The sequence below is a fragment of the Ranitomeya imitator genome, chromosome 1, assembly GCF_032444005.1.
Source record: "Ranitomeya imitator isolate aRanImi1 chromosome 1, aRanImi1.pri, whole genome shotgun sequence".
NCBI lineage: Eukaryota > Metazoa > Chordata > Amphibia > Anura > Dendrobatidae > Ranitomeya > Ranitomeya imitator.
This window is the reverse complement of record NC_091282.1, coordinates 73,080,373-73,095,654: the sequence shown is the minus strand read 5'-3', so window position 1 is coordinate 73,095,654 and position 15,282 is coordinate 73,080,373. Positions and strand designations below refer to the sequence as shown.

At 50.5% G+C, this 15,282-nt stretch overlaps 1 protein-coding gene across 5 annotated transcripts in view; it reads right to left on the bottom strand.

Moving 5' to 3' along the window:
• FANCG (FA complementation group G) overlaps positions 1 to 13,193 on the bottom strand; it is a 40,226-nt gene extending 27,033 nt beyond the window's left edge. For 2 of the 5 annotated variants that reach the window (XM_069748035.1, XM_069748063.1), the window contains exons 1-5: positions 13,082 to 13,193; positions 12,277 to 12,370; positions 8,110 to 8,200; positions 1,046 to 1,180; positions 161 to 342 (exon numbers count right to left, since the gene is read on the bottom strand). In XM_069748035.1, coding sequence (XP_069604136.1) covers positions 161 to 342; positions 1,046 to 1,180; positions 8,110 to 8,200; positions 12,277 to 12,348 — 480 coding nt within the window. In that variant the 5' untranslated portion in view covers positions 12,349 to 12,370; positions 13,082 to 13,193. Of the gene's footprint in view, positions 1 to 160; positions 343 to 1,045; positions 1,181 to 8,109; positions 8,201 to 12,276; positions 12,449 to 12,943; positions 12,962 to 13,081 lie in introns of those variants that run through there. The other 3 variants (XM_069748054.1, XM_069748026.1, XM_069748044.1) reach the window with 3 other exon arrangements.
• Positions 13,194 to 15,282: the final 2,089 nt, after the last annotated feature.

Below are 15,282 nucleotides of genomic sequence, written 5' to 3'. Positions count from 1 at the left end.
TTCACAACCGTAGACCTCCACCCCAAAACAAATATTGTTCCCAAAGAAATTACTTGGATGGGGGTCACATTTACCCAATATACCCGACCTCTGGAAACTGCTACCCCCTGAAATAAGCGGGAGAGAGGGCACATCCAGAAAAGCATCTCAATTCACCTACATGGGCGAGTAAAGAAAACAGCTCCGCAGCCTCGTGTAACAGACCACTGGACATCCAAAGGGCGCAGCGCAGCCCGGCCAGTCTGTGCAGCGCAGAAGTCATTTCCAAGGAGCCGTCCGCTGCCAGAATCTTCTCCCAAAGTCCAGCACCGACCGCGTCACCCTGTCCCAAAGCTTCCACCACTGCACGGGTACAAGAGAGGCCACAGCTCATTACCCACCTACACTGCAGCGGGCAGTGACCCCACAGTACACCACGTCTGTGGAAGGATGAAAATCACCAGCAGAATAGTGAGTGCAGCTCTGGGGTATAATACAGGATGTAACTCAGGATCAGTACAGATCAGTAAAGTAATGTATGTACACAGTGACTGCACCAGCAGAATAGTGAGTGCAGCTCTGGAGTATAATACAGGATGTAACTTAGGATCAGTATAGGATCAGTAATGTACTGTATGTACACAGTGACTGCACCAGCAGAATAGTGAGTGCAGCTCTGGGGTATAATACAGGATGTAACTCAGGATCAGTAATGTAATGTATGTACACAGTGACTGCACCAGCAGAATAGTGAGTGCAGCTCTGGGGTATAATACAGGATGTAACTCAGGATCAGTAATGTAATGTATGTACACAGTGACTGCACCAGCAGAATAGTGAGTGCAGCTCTGGGGTATAATACAGGATGTAACTCAGGATCAGTAATGTACTGTATGTACACAGTGACTATATCATTGTAGCGTGATATATACACAACGGCCAGTTAAAATAATAACATAGCCAGGGATATTGGCAGTCATGGGATACAGAGGTGGCCTCTGGACCAGGGTCCTGGGAACCGCTCATCACTAATCACTACCTAGAACACCACTCTGACGCTCCTCACCTCTGCGCAGGGCGTCCTCCACCTGCACCGAGTGTTCAGCAAGGAATCCACTGCCACTCAGATTACTGTGAATGATCACCATGTTATACACGACACTGAGCTCCAGGGGAAGGGCGGGAATTGTCGGGGGTAATCCTGCAATTAGACAAGGGGAAAAAATAGGGATTTTTGTGTGTACTCACCGTAAAATCCTTTTCTCCGAGCCACTCATTGGGGGACACAGGACCATGGGTTATGCTGCTGTCACTAGGAGGCTGACACTAAGCTGAGACAAAAAAGGGTTAGCTCCTCCCCTGCAGTATACACCCTCATGCTGGCTTCCAGAGACCCAGTTAAGTGCAAAAGCAGTAGGATAATGAGAACAATATATCAAAAAAACATTGGAACATAACATGTCAAACAACAGTCAAAGACTAAAAAAGATAACAAGCCGTAAGGCTATCAGGGTGGGTGCTGTGTCCCCCAATGAGTGGCTCGGAGAAAAGGATTTTACGGTGAGTACACACAAAAATCCCTATTTCTCCTTCGCCTCATTGGGGGACACAGGACCATGGGACGTCCCAAAGCAGTCCCTGGGAGGGAAACAATACAACCAAGTAACTCCGTGTACCATCAGACTACAAATGCGCAACGGCCGCCTGCAGGATACACCTGCCAAGGGCCGCGTCCGCAGAGGATTGGGTGTGAATATTGTAATGCTTTGTGAAGGTATGCAGGCTGGACTACGTTGCGGCCTTGCAAACCTGCTCCGCTGATGCCTGGTGCCGGATGGCCCAGGAAGCACCCATCAACCGAGTGGAGTGAGCTCTAATCCCCGCCGGGATAGGACTGCCCCTGACCCGATAGGATTCCTGGATAGCAGATCGGATCCATCTGGCTATAGTGGATTTTGACGCAGCCAAACCCTTTCTGTGACCCTCCGGGAGCACGAAAAGGGCATCCGATTTTCTGAAGTGAGCCGTTCTGGAAATGTACCTCCTGAGGGCCCTTACCACGTCCAGAGTATGGAGAGCCTTCTCGACCCTATGTTTGGGCTGCGGACAAAAGGAGGGAAGAATGATGTCCTCGTTAAGGTGGAAAGAAGAGACCACCTTGGGAAGAAACGCCAGAGAAGGACGTAGGACTACCTTGTCCTGATGAAAGGCAAGGAAAGGTGCCCGGCAGGATAGAGCGGCGAGCTCTGAAACCCTTCTGATGGACGTCACCGCTACCAGGAAGGCGACCTTCCAAGAGAGGACAGAGAGCGGAACCTCTTGAAGGGGGTTCGAACGGAGGTTCCTGGAGAACCCCCAGGACCAAGTTGAGATCCCAGGTCTCCAACGGCATCCTGTAGGGAGGAACAACATGGGAGACTCCCTGAATGAAAGTCTTGACCTGAAGGTTGGTGGCGATCCTACGCTGGAACAGCACGGATAAGGCTGAGATCTGGCCTTTAAGAGAGCTCAGGGCCAAACCAGAATCCAGACCAGACTGAAGGAAATTCAGGATACAAGGGATGGAGAACCTGAGCGGAGGGTGCCCTCGGAGCCTGCACCAAGAGAAGAAGGTCTTCCAGACACGGTGGTAGATAGAGGCAGAAGACGCCTTGCGAGCACTTAGCATGGTGGGAATGACCTGCTGAGAGAAACCAGCGCGAGCTAGAATCCAGGTTTCAACAGCCACGCCGTTAAACGTAGGGCCCCTGAGCTCTGATGGTAGATCGGTCCTTGGCGAAGTAGGTCTGGGCGGTCTGGCAACCGCAAGGGGACGTCGGCTACGAGCTGGACGAGTTCCGCGTACCACGCGCGACGAGGCCAGTCTGGGGCGACCAGAATGACCGGAACTCCCTCCATCCTGATCTTTCGGATGACCTTCGGCAGTAAGGGAAGGGGAGGGAACACGTATGGGAGCTGAAAATGATGCCACGGAGAGATCAGCGTGTCCACTCCTATGGCCTGGGGATCCCGAGATCGAGCAATGAAGTTGTGGACTTTGGCGTTCCATCTGGACGCCATCAGATCCACGTCCGGGGTCCCCCAGCGAAGACAGATCTGGTGAAAAGCCTCTGGGTGAAGTTCCCACTCCCCCGAGGCAAGGCCCTGGCGGCTCAGGAAGTCCGCCGCCCAGTTCTCGACTCCCGGAATATGCACCGCCGAGATGATGGAGTGGTTGGTCTCGGCCCAACGAAGGATGAGGGAGACTTCCCTCATCGCCGCCCTGCTGCGGGTACCCCCCTGGTGGTTGATGTAAGCCACCGCCGTGACGTTGTCCGATTGGACTCTTATAGGGTGACCCGCGAGCAGAGCGTGGAAGTGACTCAGAGCAAGTCTGATAGCACGAATCTCCAGAATGTTGATGGGGAGACTGGATTCCCGAACAGTCCAACGGCCCTGGGCCGAGTGGTGAAGAAACACCGCCCCCCAGCCAAGAAGACTGGCGTCGGTGGTCACCACTAACCAGCGGATCGGAAGGAAGGACTTCCCCTGGAGAAGAGATGGTCCCAGGGTCCACCAAATGAGAGAATGTCTGACCCTTGGGGACAGAGGACAAGGGAGGTCGAGAGAAAAGAGACTCCTGTCCCAGTTGTCCAGCAGAGCCTGTTGCAAGGGGCGGAGATGGAGTTGAGCAAAGGGAACGGCTTCGATTGCCGCAACCATCTTCCCCAGGATCTTCATGGCGAACCGAATGGTTCGCGGGCGAGAATGGCAGAGTGAACGGACTCCCTGTTGGAGCGCTTGGACCTTGGACCGAGGAAGCAAAACCAGCCCCCTTGAGGTGTCCAGGATCCTACCTAGAAAGGAGATCCGACGGGAAGGAACGGGAGATGACTTGTCCAAGTTGATCAGCCAGCCCAGGCGCGAAAGAGAATCCAGGGTAATGTGGACGCTTGACTCGCAGGCCTGAAAAGACGGGCCCTTTATGAGGAGATCGTCTAAATAAGGTAGCACGACGACTCCTCGAGAGTGAAGAATGGCCATGACAGCCGCCATGACCTTGGTGAACACCCTGGGCGCCGTGGCGAGACCGAAGGGTAAGGCCGTGAACTGGAAGTGGTCCTCCCGAATGGCAAAGCGGAGGAACCTCTGATGAGGCGGGAAAATCGGGATGTGAAGATAGGCATCCTTGATGTCTATCGAGGCCAAGAATTCCCCTCTTTCCATGGAAGAGATGACTGATCTGAGCGATTCCATCCTGAAGTGCCGGACTCTCACGCACTTGTTCAGGAGCTTCAGATCCAAAATGGGACGCACTGTCCCGTCCTTCTTTGGCACGACGAAGAGGTTTGAGTAGAAGCCTCTGAACCTCTCGTGTTCCGGGACCGGCACGATGACCCCGCTCTGGCGGAGGGAGTGGATGGCGCAAAGGAGGGCGCGAGACTGAGCTCCCGAACTGGGAAGACGAGAGGGGAAGAACCGGGTTGGAGGGGGGGAGGAGAACTCTATCTTGTAGCCAGATGATACCAGATCCCTGACCCACTCGTCGTGAACGACGGAGAGCCAGGCTTGCTGAAAAAGGAGTAGACGACCGCCTACTCTGCTGGTATCGACTGGCGCCGTTCCCGAGTCATTGTGAAGGGAATCTGGGGGGTCTCGAACCTCTGGTTCTGGGCTGCCTCGGTTTCCTGCGCCAGGAAGGATTAGGTCTGAAGGATGGACGAGCGTCTCTGTCTGCGCGGGCGGAACGGTCCGATCTGGGAAGGCCGGAGGGATTGGACCAGGCAGAGCTGGTACGAAAGGGCCGAAAACGAAAATAAGGCTGGCGCTGGAAAGCCGCCTTGGGCCTCTGTTGGGGAAGAAACTTGCTCTTTCCCCCTGTGGCGTCGGAAATAAGCTGGTCAAGCTTTTCGCCGAAAAGACGCCCGCTTTGAAAAGGGAGAGAAATCAGGGATTTCTTAGAGGAAGAATCTGCGCGCCAATCTCTGAGCCAAAGGGCCCTTCGAATAGCGATGGCGTTGGAAGCCGCCGAAGCTGCGCAATTTGCCGCGTCGAGAGATGCGAACATAACATAATCACTGGCCATGGCTAGCTGCTTAGCCAGGTCCGCCATTTCAGAGGGGAGATCCTGCTCATTAATGGATTTCGCTAGGGCATCCGCCCAGGAAACCATAGCCTTGGACACCCAAGCCGCGGCGAAGGAGGGAGACAGGGACGAGCCAGAGGCTTCGTACACAGAGCGAGCTAGAGAGTCTATCTGGCGTTCGGTGGGGCTCTTAATTGAAGCGCCCTCCGGAACTGAGAGAAGAGTCTTAGAGGCCAGGCGCGAGACCGGCGGATCTACAGTAGGGGGATCCGTCCAGTCTTTCACGAGATCAGCTGAGAAGGGATACTTGGAAACCAAGTCCTTCTTACCCGTGAAGCGCTTGTCTGGGCGCTCCCTGTGACGCCTGACTATATCCAGGAAGGCTGGATGAGAGGCAAAAGATTTATGAGAACGCTTGGTTCTGGAAAAGGAGACCGCGTGTTCCGGTGCGGAATTAGAATCGTCATCCACCTTCAGTGCGTGATTGACTGCTACAATGAGGGAGTCAACCGTGGCTCTGAACTCCGGAGCCTCCGGGTCCAAAGATATCTCGGACTCATGTTCAGAGTCTTGAACGCTGCGAGCCCCCAAAGAGGGAGAACGAGAGGTGGAGCTGCCAGAGTCTGAATGGCGGGGTGAACGCTCAGGAGAGGTAGTACGGGTCCGTTTTCTGGACGACCGTACCTCCTTAAGAGGAGAGCGGCCCCTGCTGGCCGACGATTCCCCTGCTATGGAGGGATCTCTTAAAACCTGTAACGGATTGCCTCGTTCCCCGGGAGGATTTTGAATGGATTTGATGGCGTTAGCTAAAAAATCCACGGACTGTGAAAGCGAGGCGACCCACGGGGGGGGGGGGGGGGCTAGGTACGCCAGGGTCGGTGGCGGTGGAGGGCTCCTGGGCACATGGGGCATCGCAGGCAGGGCAGAGGGGAGAGCTTTGGGGCCTGGGGAGTGGGGCCTGGCAGGTGGTACACGCAGAAAAAAAGGTTGTATGCACCTTAGAGGATTTTTTAGACCTTGACTGCGACATGATTCTAATGCAGAAAAAATTACAGGGTCTATATAGTGTAACCAAGTCTGAGAGGGCGGCGCTGCAGAGGGGAGCTAAGGAAGTCTCCTTACCCCGGTCCTGTGTCCCGCTATCCAGGAGAGACGAACTGCTGAGAATTTCTCTCTGAGAAGAGGAAGCCGGCTGCACGTGGCCACTGACACACCGGAGATGCGACAGGCAGGAGCTGCGGCGCTGAGGAGAGGGACCAAGATGGCCGCCGAGATCAGGGGAGAGATCTCGGCGGCTGCGAGAAGCGCCAGGAGCGGGGGGCGGCGCCGCTGTGACGCGTCGGAGTGGGCGGAGCTTAACGGCGGCGACAGCGGCTAGGCCGAAGCCGGGGGCTAAATTTGCGGCCTCGGCCCGGCGCGCGGTCGCAAGCGCCGGAAAAAGACGGGGACACCGCCCAATGACGGAAACAGCCTGCAGATGGTGTCCCAGGGATGAGGAGCCCTCCTGACCGCTGGCGACCCCCCCCCCCCCAATCCCCCCACCTGGCACTTACCCTGATATGGAGGGGGGTGCCATGCAATAGGAACGGTGCAGGGGTTGGGAAGCCTCTATCCACCGGCCCCAGATGGGGGGTGGAGAGGAACCGTCCACCACCTGAGTCACAAGTCACATTGGTGATGCAGTGTGGTCTGCACGGACGCCACGGGGATAAAGCCACTGTACAGCCGAGGGTAGGACCTAGTGGACAGGGCAGATGTCCGGCAATAAAAAGGCCTGGCTGCAGAGGAGGATACTGGAGGTAAGAACACCAGTGCTCGTCTGTATAACAAAAGGGGAGATCGGGGCCCATTAGGGGAGAAACCGTCGCCCAAAAAAGGACAGCTCAGGCAGTGGCTCCCACGTCGCAGGAGAGGATACGGTGAGGTGAAACTCCCGTGCTCGCCTGTTGTTGATTCGGGGGAGATCGGACCTTAGAAGAGTCCGTCGCCCCCTTCGTCCGGAATAGATAAAAGAAAAAAGAAAAAGAAAAAAGAGAAAAAAACCCATAGGGTTAAAAATCAGTGTGCCTCCTACGGACACTAAGCTTAAACTGGGTCTCTGGAAGCCAGCATGAGGGTGTATACTGCAGGGGAGGAGCTAACCCTTTTTTGTCTCAGCTTAGTGTCAGCCTCCTAGTGACAGCAGCATAACCCATGGTCCTGTGTCCCCCAATGAGGCGAAGGAGAAAAGCAAATATTAAATTAACCTTGAAAAATCAACAGTGTACGGCACAGTCTGTATACGGTGGGTTTATACTACTCGACTTGCGGCACAAAATGAAAGCTGATCGGCGGTCAGTTAATACCCTGTTTACACAGGCAGGCAGACCGCAGATAACAGGTGCATAGATCAGTAATAGATCGCTCAGTGTGCACAGGCTGCCATTGTTCTCAGGAGCACAAGTCCAGTTTAGATCAAAAGCTGCCAGATTCTCAGAAAAACAGCATTCCTAGGAAACACACTCCACTCTGACTGCACAATGGAGCATTTAATAACTTAGCAGGGCTAGGCGCGTTTGATGCTTTTAGCATACAGATTAGTGATGTAAAACTGTGAATGCCATTCTCTTGATGCACATGGCAGAGGACTATCTTATGCCATATGCATCAACAAAGCAGCATTTGCCGTTTTGCATCGTTGATCTGTGAGCAGAAGGCAACAAACACACTTCGGTCCTGCTTGTGTCAGCTCTGCTGTGCTCCATTGTGCAGGAGAGTTGAGCTCTGTTGGAAACCAGCAAACACATCAATGATGTAAAAACACCTAGGACAGCTATGATGTGCCAGATATCTGCAGAGGATGCAGCAGAGCTGAGCACAGTGTAGTAAGGCTGTGCTGGTTGTGTGGTTTTAAACATTCATCAGTCAGTGGCTTCCAGCACAGCTCTGGATCATCAGCTCAAAGAGGTGGGATTAGTCAGGAGCACACAGGAGAGCGAGAGATCTGAGACAACACCGATCCTTGTCATGTAACTCATTAGACACAGCAGCGATGAGAGGACCCCGGCGCTCCCAGCAGCCGCTACCTTGGAGTTTCTGGACCAGGTGGAAAAGGTCGGAGTGACACTGCTGCCTCCTCTGTTTCCTAATGAGAACGTCTGGGATGGCTTCTGCCTCCTGATAAAACAAGCAAGTAATATACAGTATATACACTGCTCAAAAAAATAAAAGGAACACTTAAACAACAGAATCCAAGTAAATCAAACTTCAGTGAAGTCAAACTGTCCACTTAGGAAGCAACACTGATTGACAATCAATTCCACATGCTGTTGTGCAAATGGAATAGACAACAGATGGAAATTATTGGCAATTATCAAGACACACACTCAATAAAGGAGTGGTACTGCAGGTAGGGACTACATACCACATCTCAGTACCAATGCTTTCTGGCTGATGTTTTGGTCACTTTTGAATGTTGGTTGTGCTTTCACACTCATGGTAGCATGAGACGGACTCTACAACCCACACAAGTGGCTCAGGTAGTGCAGCTCATCCAGGATGGCACATCAATGGGAGCTGTGGCAAGAAGGTTTGCTGTGTCCGTCAGTGTAGTGTCCAGAGGCTGGAGGCGCTACCAGGAGACAGGCCAGTACACCAGGAGACGTGGAGGGGGCTGTAGGAGGGCAACAACCCAGCAGCAGGACCACTACCCCAGCCTTTGTGCAAGGAGGAACAGGAGGAGCACTGTCAGAGCCCTGCAAAATGACCTCCAGCAGGTCACAAATGTGCATGTGTCTGCACAAATGGTTAGAAATCGACTCCATGAGGATGGTCTGAGTGCCCGATGTCCACAGATGGGGGTTGTGCTCACAGCCCAACACCGTGCAGGACGCTTGGCATTTGCCACAGAACACCAGGATTGGCAAATTCGCCACTGGCGCCCTGTGCCCTTCACAGATGAAAGCAGGTTACATAGTTACATAGTTATTAAGGTCGAAGGAAGACTATAAGTCCATCTAGTTCAACCCATAGCCTAACCTAACATGCCCTAACATGTTGATCCAGAGGAAGGCAAAAAAAAACCATGTGGCAAAGAGTAAGCTCCACATTGGGGAAAAAAATTCCTTCCCGACTCCACATACGGCAATCAGACTAGTTCCCTGGATCAACGCCCTATCAAGGAATCTAGTGTATATACCCTGTAACATTATACTTTTCCAGAAAGGTATCCAGTCCCCTCTTAAATTTAAGTAATAAATCACTCATTACAACATCATACGGCAGAGAGTTCCATAGTCTCACTGCTCTTACAGTAAAGAATCCGCGTCTTATTATGCTTAAACCTTTTTTCCTCCAAACGCAGAGGATGCCCCCTTGTCCCTGTCTCAGGTCTATGATTAAAAAGATCATCAGAAAGGTCTTTGTACTGTCCCCTCATATATTCATACATTAACATAAGATCACCCCTTAGTCTTCGTTTTTCCAAACTAAATAGGTTATTACACTTGGGGCTATCTTGGTATTGCAGACCCCCCAGTCCTCTAATAACCTTGGTCGCTCTTCTCTGCACCCGCTCTAGTTCAGCTATGTCTTTCTTATACACCGGAGACCAGAACTGTGCACAGTATTCTAAGTGTGGTCGAACTAGTGACTTGTGTAGAGGTAAAATTATGTTCTCCTCATGAGCATCTATGCCTCTTTTAATGCATCCCATTATTTTATTTGCCTTTGTAGCAGCTGCCTGACACTGGCCACTGAATATGAGTTTGTCATCCACCCATACACCCAGGTCTTTTTCATTGACGGTTTTGCCCAGAGTTTTAGAATTAAGCACATAATTATACATCTTATTACTTCTACCCAAGTGCATGACCTTACATTTATCCCCATTAAAGCTCATTTGCCATTTATCAGCCCAAGCTTCTAGTTTACATAAATCATCCTGTAATATAAAATTGTCCTCCTCTGTATTAATTACCCTGCAGAGTTTAGTGTCATCTGCAAATATTGAAATTCTACTCTGAATGCCCCCTACAAGGTCATTAATAAATATGTTAAAAAGAAGAGGGCCCAATACTGACCCCTGTGGTACCCCACTGCTAACCGCGACCCAGTCCGAGTGTGCACCATTAATAACCACCCTTTGTTTCCTATCCCTGAGCCAGCTCTCAACCCACTTACACATTTTCCCCTATCCCCATTATTCTCATTTTATGTATCAACCTTATGTGTGACACCGTATCAAAAGCTTTTGAAAAGTCCATATACACTACGTCCACTGGGTTCCCTTGGTCCAATCCGGAACTTACCTCTTCATAGAAACTGATCAAATTAGTCTGACATGAACGGTCCCTAGTAAACCCGTGCTGATACTGGGTCATGAGGTTATTCCTCTTCAGATACTCCAGTATAGCATCCCTTAGAATGCCCTCCAGGATTTTACCCACAGTAGAGGTTAAGCTTACTGGCCGATAATTTCCGAGTTCAGTTTTTGTCCCCTTTTTGAATATTGGCACCACATTTGCTATACGCCAGTCCTGTGGTACAGACCCTGTTATTATGGAGTCTTTAAAGATTAAAAATAATGGTCTATCAATGACTGTACTTAATTCCTGCAGTACTCGAGGGTGTATCCCATCCGGGCCCGGAGATTTGTCAATTTTAGTGATTTTTAGACGCCGCCGCACGTCCTGCTGGGTTAAGCAGGTGACATTTAATTGGGAATTTTTATCACTAGTCATTGTGTCTGCCATGGGATTTTCTTGTGTAAATACTGATGAAAAAAAGTCATTCAGCATATTGGCTTTTTCCTCATCCTCATCCACCATTTCACCCAGACTATTTTTAAGGGGGCCAACACTATCATTTTTTAGTTTCTTACTATTTATGTAGTTAAAGAATATTTTGGGATTATTTTTACTCTCTCTGGCAATGAGTCTCTCTGTCTCAATCTTTGCTGCCTTGATTTGCTTTTTACAGAATTTAATTTTTTTGTATTTATTTAATGCCTCATCACTACCTACTTCCTTTAATTCTCTAAGGTTACGTTCACACTAGCATTATGCTAGTGTGCGTCGGGTGACGCAGCGGCGACGCACGCGTCATGCGCCCCTATATTTAACATGGGGGACGCATGCGTTTTTGTTTGTTGCGTTGTGCGACGCATGCGTCTTTTTTGCCGCAAGCGTCGGACCAAGAAAACGCAACAAGTTGCATTTTTCTTGCGTCCGATTTTCGGCAAAAAACGACGCATGTGTCGCAAAACGCAGCGTTTTTGCGTGCGTTTTGCCGCATTTTTGAGTGCGTTGTGCGTTGCGTCGCCGACGCAGCGGCGCACAACGCTAGTGTGAATGTAGCCTAAATGCTTTCTTTTTGTCACTTATTGCGCTCACACTGAGCACATGTGACAGAGTCTGGAGACTCTGTGGAGAGCGATCTGCTGCCTGCAACATATGACCGGTTTGGCAGTGGGTCAGTAATGGTGTGGGGTGGCATTTCTTTGCAGGACCGCACAGCCCTCCATGTGCTCGCCAGAGGTAGCCGGACTGCCATTAGATACCGAGATGAGCTCCACAGACCCCTTGTGAGACCATATGCTTGTGCGGTTGGCTCTGGGTTCCTCCTAATGCAGGACAATGCCAGACCTCATGTGGCTGGAGTGTGTCAGCAGTTCCAGCAAGATGAAGGCATTGAAGCTATGGACTGGCCCGCCCGTTCCCCCGACCTGAATCCGATTGAACACATCTGGGACATCATGTCTCGCACCATCCACCAACGTCACGTTGCACCACAGACTGTCCAGGAGTTGGGGGATGCTTTAGTCCAGGTCTGGGAGGAGATCCCTTAGGAGACCATCTGCCGCCTCATCAGGAGCATGCCCAGGCATTATAGGGAGATCATACAGGCACGTGGAGGCCACACACACTACTGAGCGTCGTTTTGACATGTTTTAGGGACATTATATTCCACTTTAATTTTGTGTGTGACTCCAAATCCAGGCCTCCATTGGTTAATAAATTTGATTTCCATTGATGATTTTTGTGTGATTTTGTTGTCAGCACATTCAGCTTTGTACAGAACAAAGTATTTAATGAGAATATTTCATTTATTCAGATCTAGGATGTGTTATTTGAGTGTTCCCTTTATATATATATATATACTTCACAGCCAGCAAGAAATCCATGGTGAAGTATTTAACCCTTCTTGCCACGAGTGCAGTCCCCGCCGGTAACGCCCAGCGGACTGACATTTACCTGCCACTTCCCGATGATGCGGTTGTTCTCTTGCGTCCACCACGTCCCGCAGTCCTCAGCCTCACCGTCCATCGCTCCCCCGGGGGGCACTCACCTGTGGGGCACAGAGGGGCACAGCTGGCAGAGAGCACAAGACACAGGAAGAGTCCATCACCTGCAGGACGCACTGTTACTATCAATGGGAGAAGTAACACAAAATTACAAAAGATTTTTTGATTTCTCTTTTTTTAAAAAAAAGTTAAATCTGTTTTTTGCCCATCCAAAGATAAATAATCAAAAACTAAATAAACATATTCGGTATCACGGCGTCCGGAAAAGTCCACATTAATAAACATAAACTATTATTCCGTCTGTACAGTAAATGATGAACTGGCACCAAAGTGGGCGAACAGCCGATTGTCACAGATGGTAATAAGTAACTGGTGTTATCCACTGCACTGTTTGTTATTATTGGGAGGATTATTTTTGCTGTTAATCCTATTAAAAAAAAAAAAAAAAAAACTGCCGAATAAAAAACCGACTCCAGCCTTGTAAGGTTACAGCTCTTGGAAAAAGAGGAGGAAAAACTGGCTGTGCCCATAAGGGGTTAATGTGCACCCCAGCAACTCAGATGTGACAATCCCAGCCCGGATCATCAGGTCAGATTATCCAATACTCCGGCACCCACCGCCTGACCAGATCCACAGGTCTCCGAGACGCAGGGGAAAGTGATTTGACATCCGTGACCCTTTACCCTGCAGGTCACGTGTTCAGCCGCCCCCATAAAACTTCCGTCTCCCCGCCCCCTGTGGCCCCCGGCCGGTACCTGCAGTGAGGAGCCATCGCTCTCCGCAGCCGCCGCTTCCACTACAACATTCCCTTCCCTCCACTACCACAGTTGGCTGAAAGCAGCCTCCGCAGGGGGTGCCGGGAGTTGTAGTTTTTACACTGTGATAGGGTTGATTAGAGTCAAGGCAAATGCCGAGATGTGGACTACAAGTTCCGTCATGCACCGCGATCGCTGCCTGTGAAGCACAGCGCTACAGCTGGCGTGAAGGCGCTCACGAGCGGCGTCCAGAGAAGGGCGGGGCCTCTGGGGATGGGCGTGGCTTTATGATTGCAGGAGGTTGTGCTCATAGCCGCACACCAAAGAGGAGGGCAGATGATTGCATGGGACTGATTATATGATATTGGAGATTGATGCTATGTACATGGGGCTGTGTGTGTGAGGGAACTCAGGGAATAGGAAGTGATGTTTTGCACTTGGGACTGTAGGTTGGAGCATTAGTGATGTTATTTACATAGGACTGTGTCTGTGTGTAATAGAAGGAAATTCAGTTTTGCAAATGAGGCTTTTTCTTTTGGGGGGGGTTGATATTTTCGCATGAGATTGTATTTTGGAAAGGTGTGAGGGATGAGTCATGTACATCAGAGGTGTCAAACTGCATTCCTCAAGGGCTGCAAACAGGTCATGTTTCAGGATTTCCTTGTACTGCACAGGTGATAATTTAATCACCTACACAAATAATGAGTTGGTGATTAAATTATCACCTGTGCAGTACAAGGAAATCCTGAAAACATGACCTGTTTGCAGCCCTCGAGGAATGCAGTTTGACACCCCTGGTGTATAGGACGGTATAGTGTGGGGACACCGGGGAGAACGTGTGATAGCGGAGCGGGTTTTTTTAAATATATCAATGACATAACTGGATTGTGGGGCTATAGGGGGGGGGTCTGCATTACATTCTATGGGGGGATTTATCACATTCTATGGGGGCTGTGCTGCATTACATTCTATGGGGGCTGTGCTGCATTACATTCTATGGGGGCTGTGCTGCATTACATTCTATGGGGGGATTTATCACATTCTATGGGAGCTGTGCTGCATTACATTCTATGGGGGCTGTGCTGCATTACATTCTATGGGGGCTGTGCTGCATTACATTCTATGGGGGGATTTATCACATTCTATGGGGGCTGTGCTGTATTACATTCTATGGGGGCTGTGCTGCATTACATTCTATGGGAGCTGTGCTGCATTACATTCTATGGGGGCTGTGCTGCATTACATTCTATGGGGGGATTTATCACATTCTCTGGGGGCTGTGCTGCATTACATTCTCTGGGGGCTGTGCTGCATTACATTCTATGGGGGCTGTGCTGCATTACATTCTATGGGGGCTGTGCTGTATTACATTCTATGGGGGGATTTATTACATTCTATGGGGGCTGTGCTGCATTACATTCTATGGGGGCTGTGCTGCATTACATTCTATGGGGGGATTTATCACATTCTATGGGGGCTGTGCTGCATTACATTCTATGGGGGCTGTGCTGCATTACAGTCTATGGGGGCTGTGCTGCATTACATTCTATGGGGGCTGTGCTGCATTACATTCTATGGGGGCTGTGCTGCATTACATTCTATGGGGGGATTTATCACATTCTATGGGGGCTGTGCTGTATTACATTCTATGGGGGCTGTGCTGTATTACATTCTATGGGGGCTGTGCTGTATTACATTCTATGGGGGCTGTGCTGTATTACATTCTATGGGGGCTGTGCTGCATTACATTCTATGGGGGCTGTGCTGTATTACATTCTATGGGGGCTGTGCTGTATTACATTCTATGGGGGCTGTGCTGCATTACATTCTATGGTGCTGTGCTGTATTACATTCTATGGGGGCTGTGCTGTATTACATTCTATGGGGGCTGTGCTGCATTACATTCTATGGGGGCTGTGCTGCATTACATTCTATGGGGGGATTTATCACATTCTATGGGGGCTGTGCTGCATTACATTCTATGGGGGCTGTGCTGCATTACATTCTATGGGGGCTGTGCTGCATTACATTCTATGGGGGCTGTGCTGCATTACATTCTATGGGGGCTGTGCTGCATTACATTCTATGGGGGCTGTGCTGTATTACATTCTATGGGGGCTGTGCTGTATTACATTCTATGGGGGCTGTGCTGTATTACATTCTATGGGGGCTGTGCTGCATTACATTCTATGGGGGCTGTG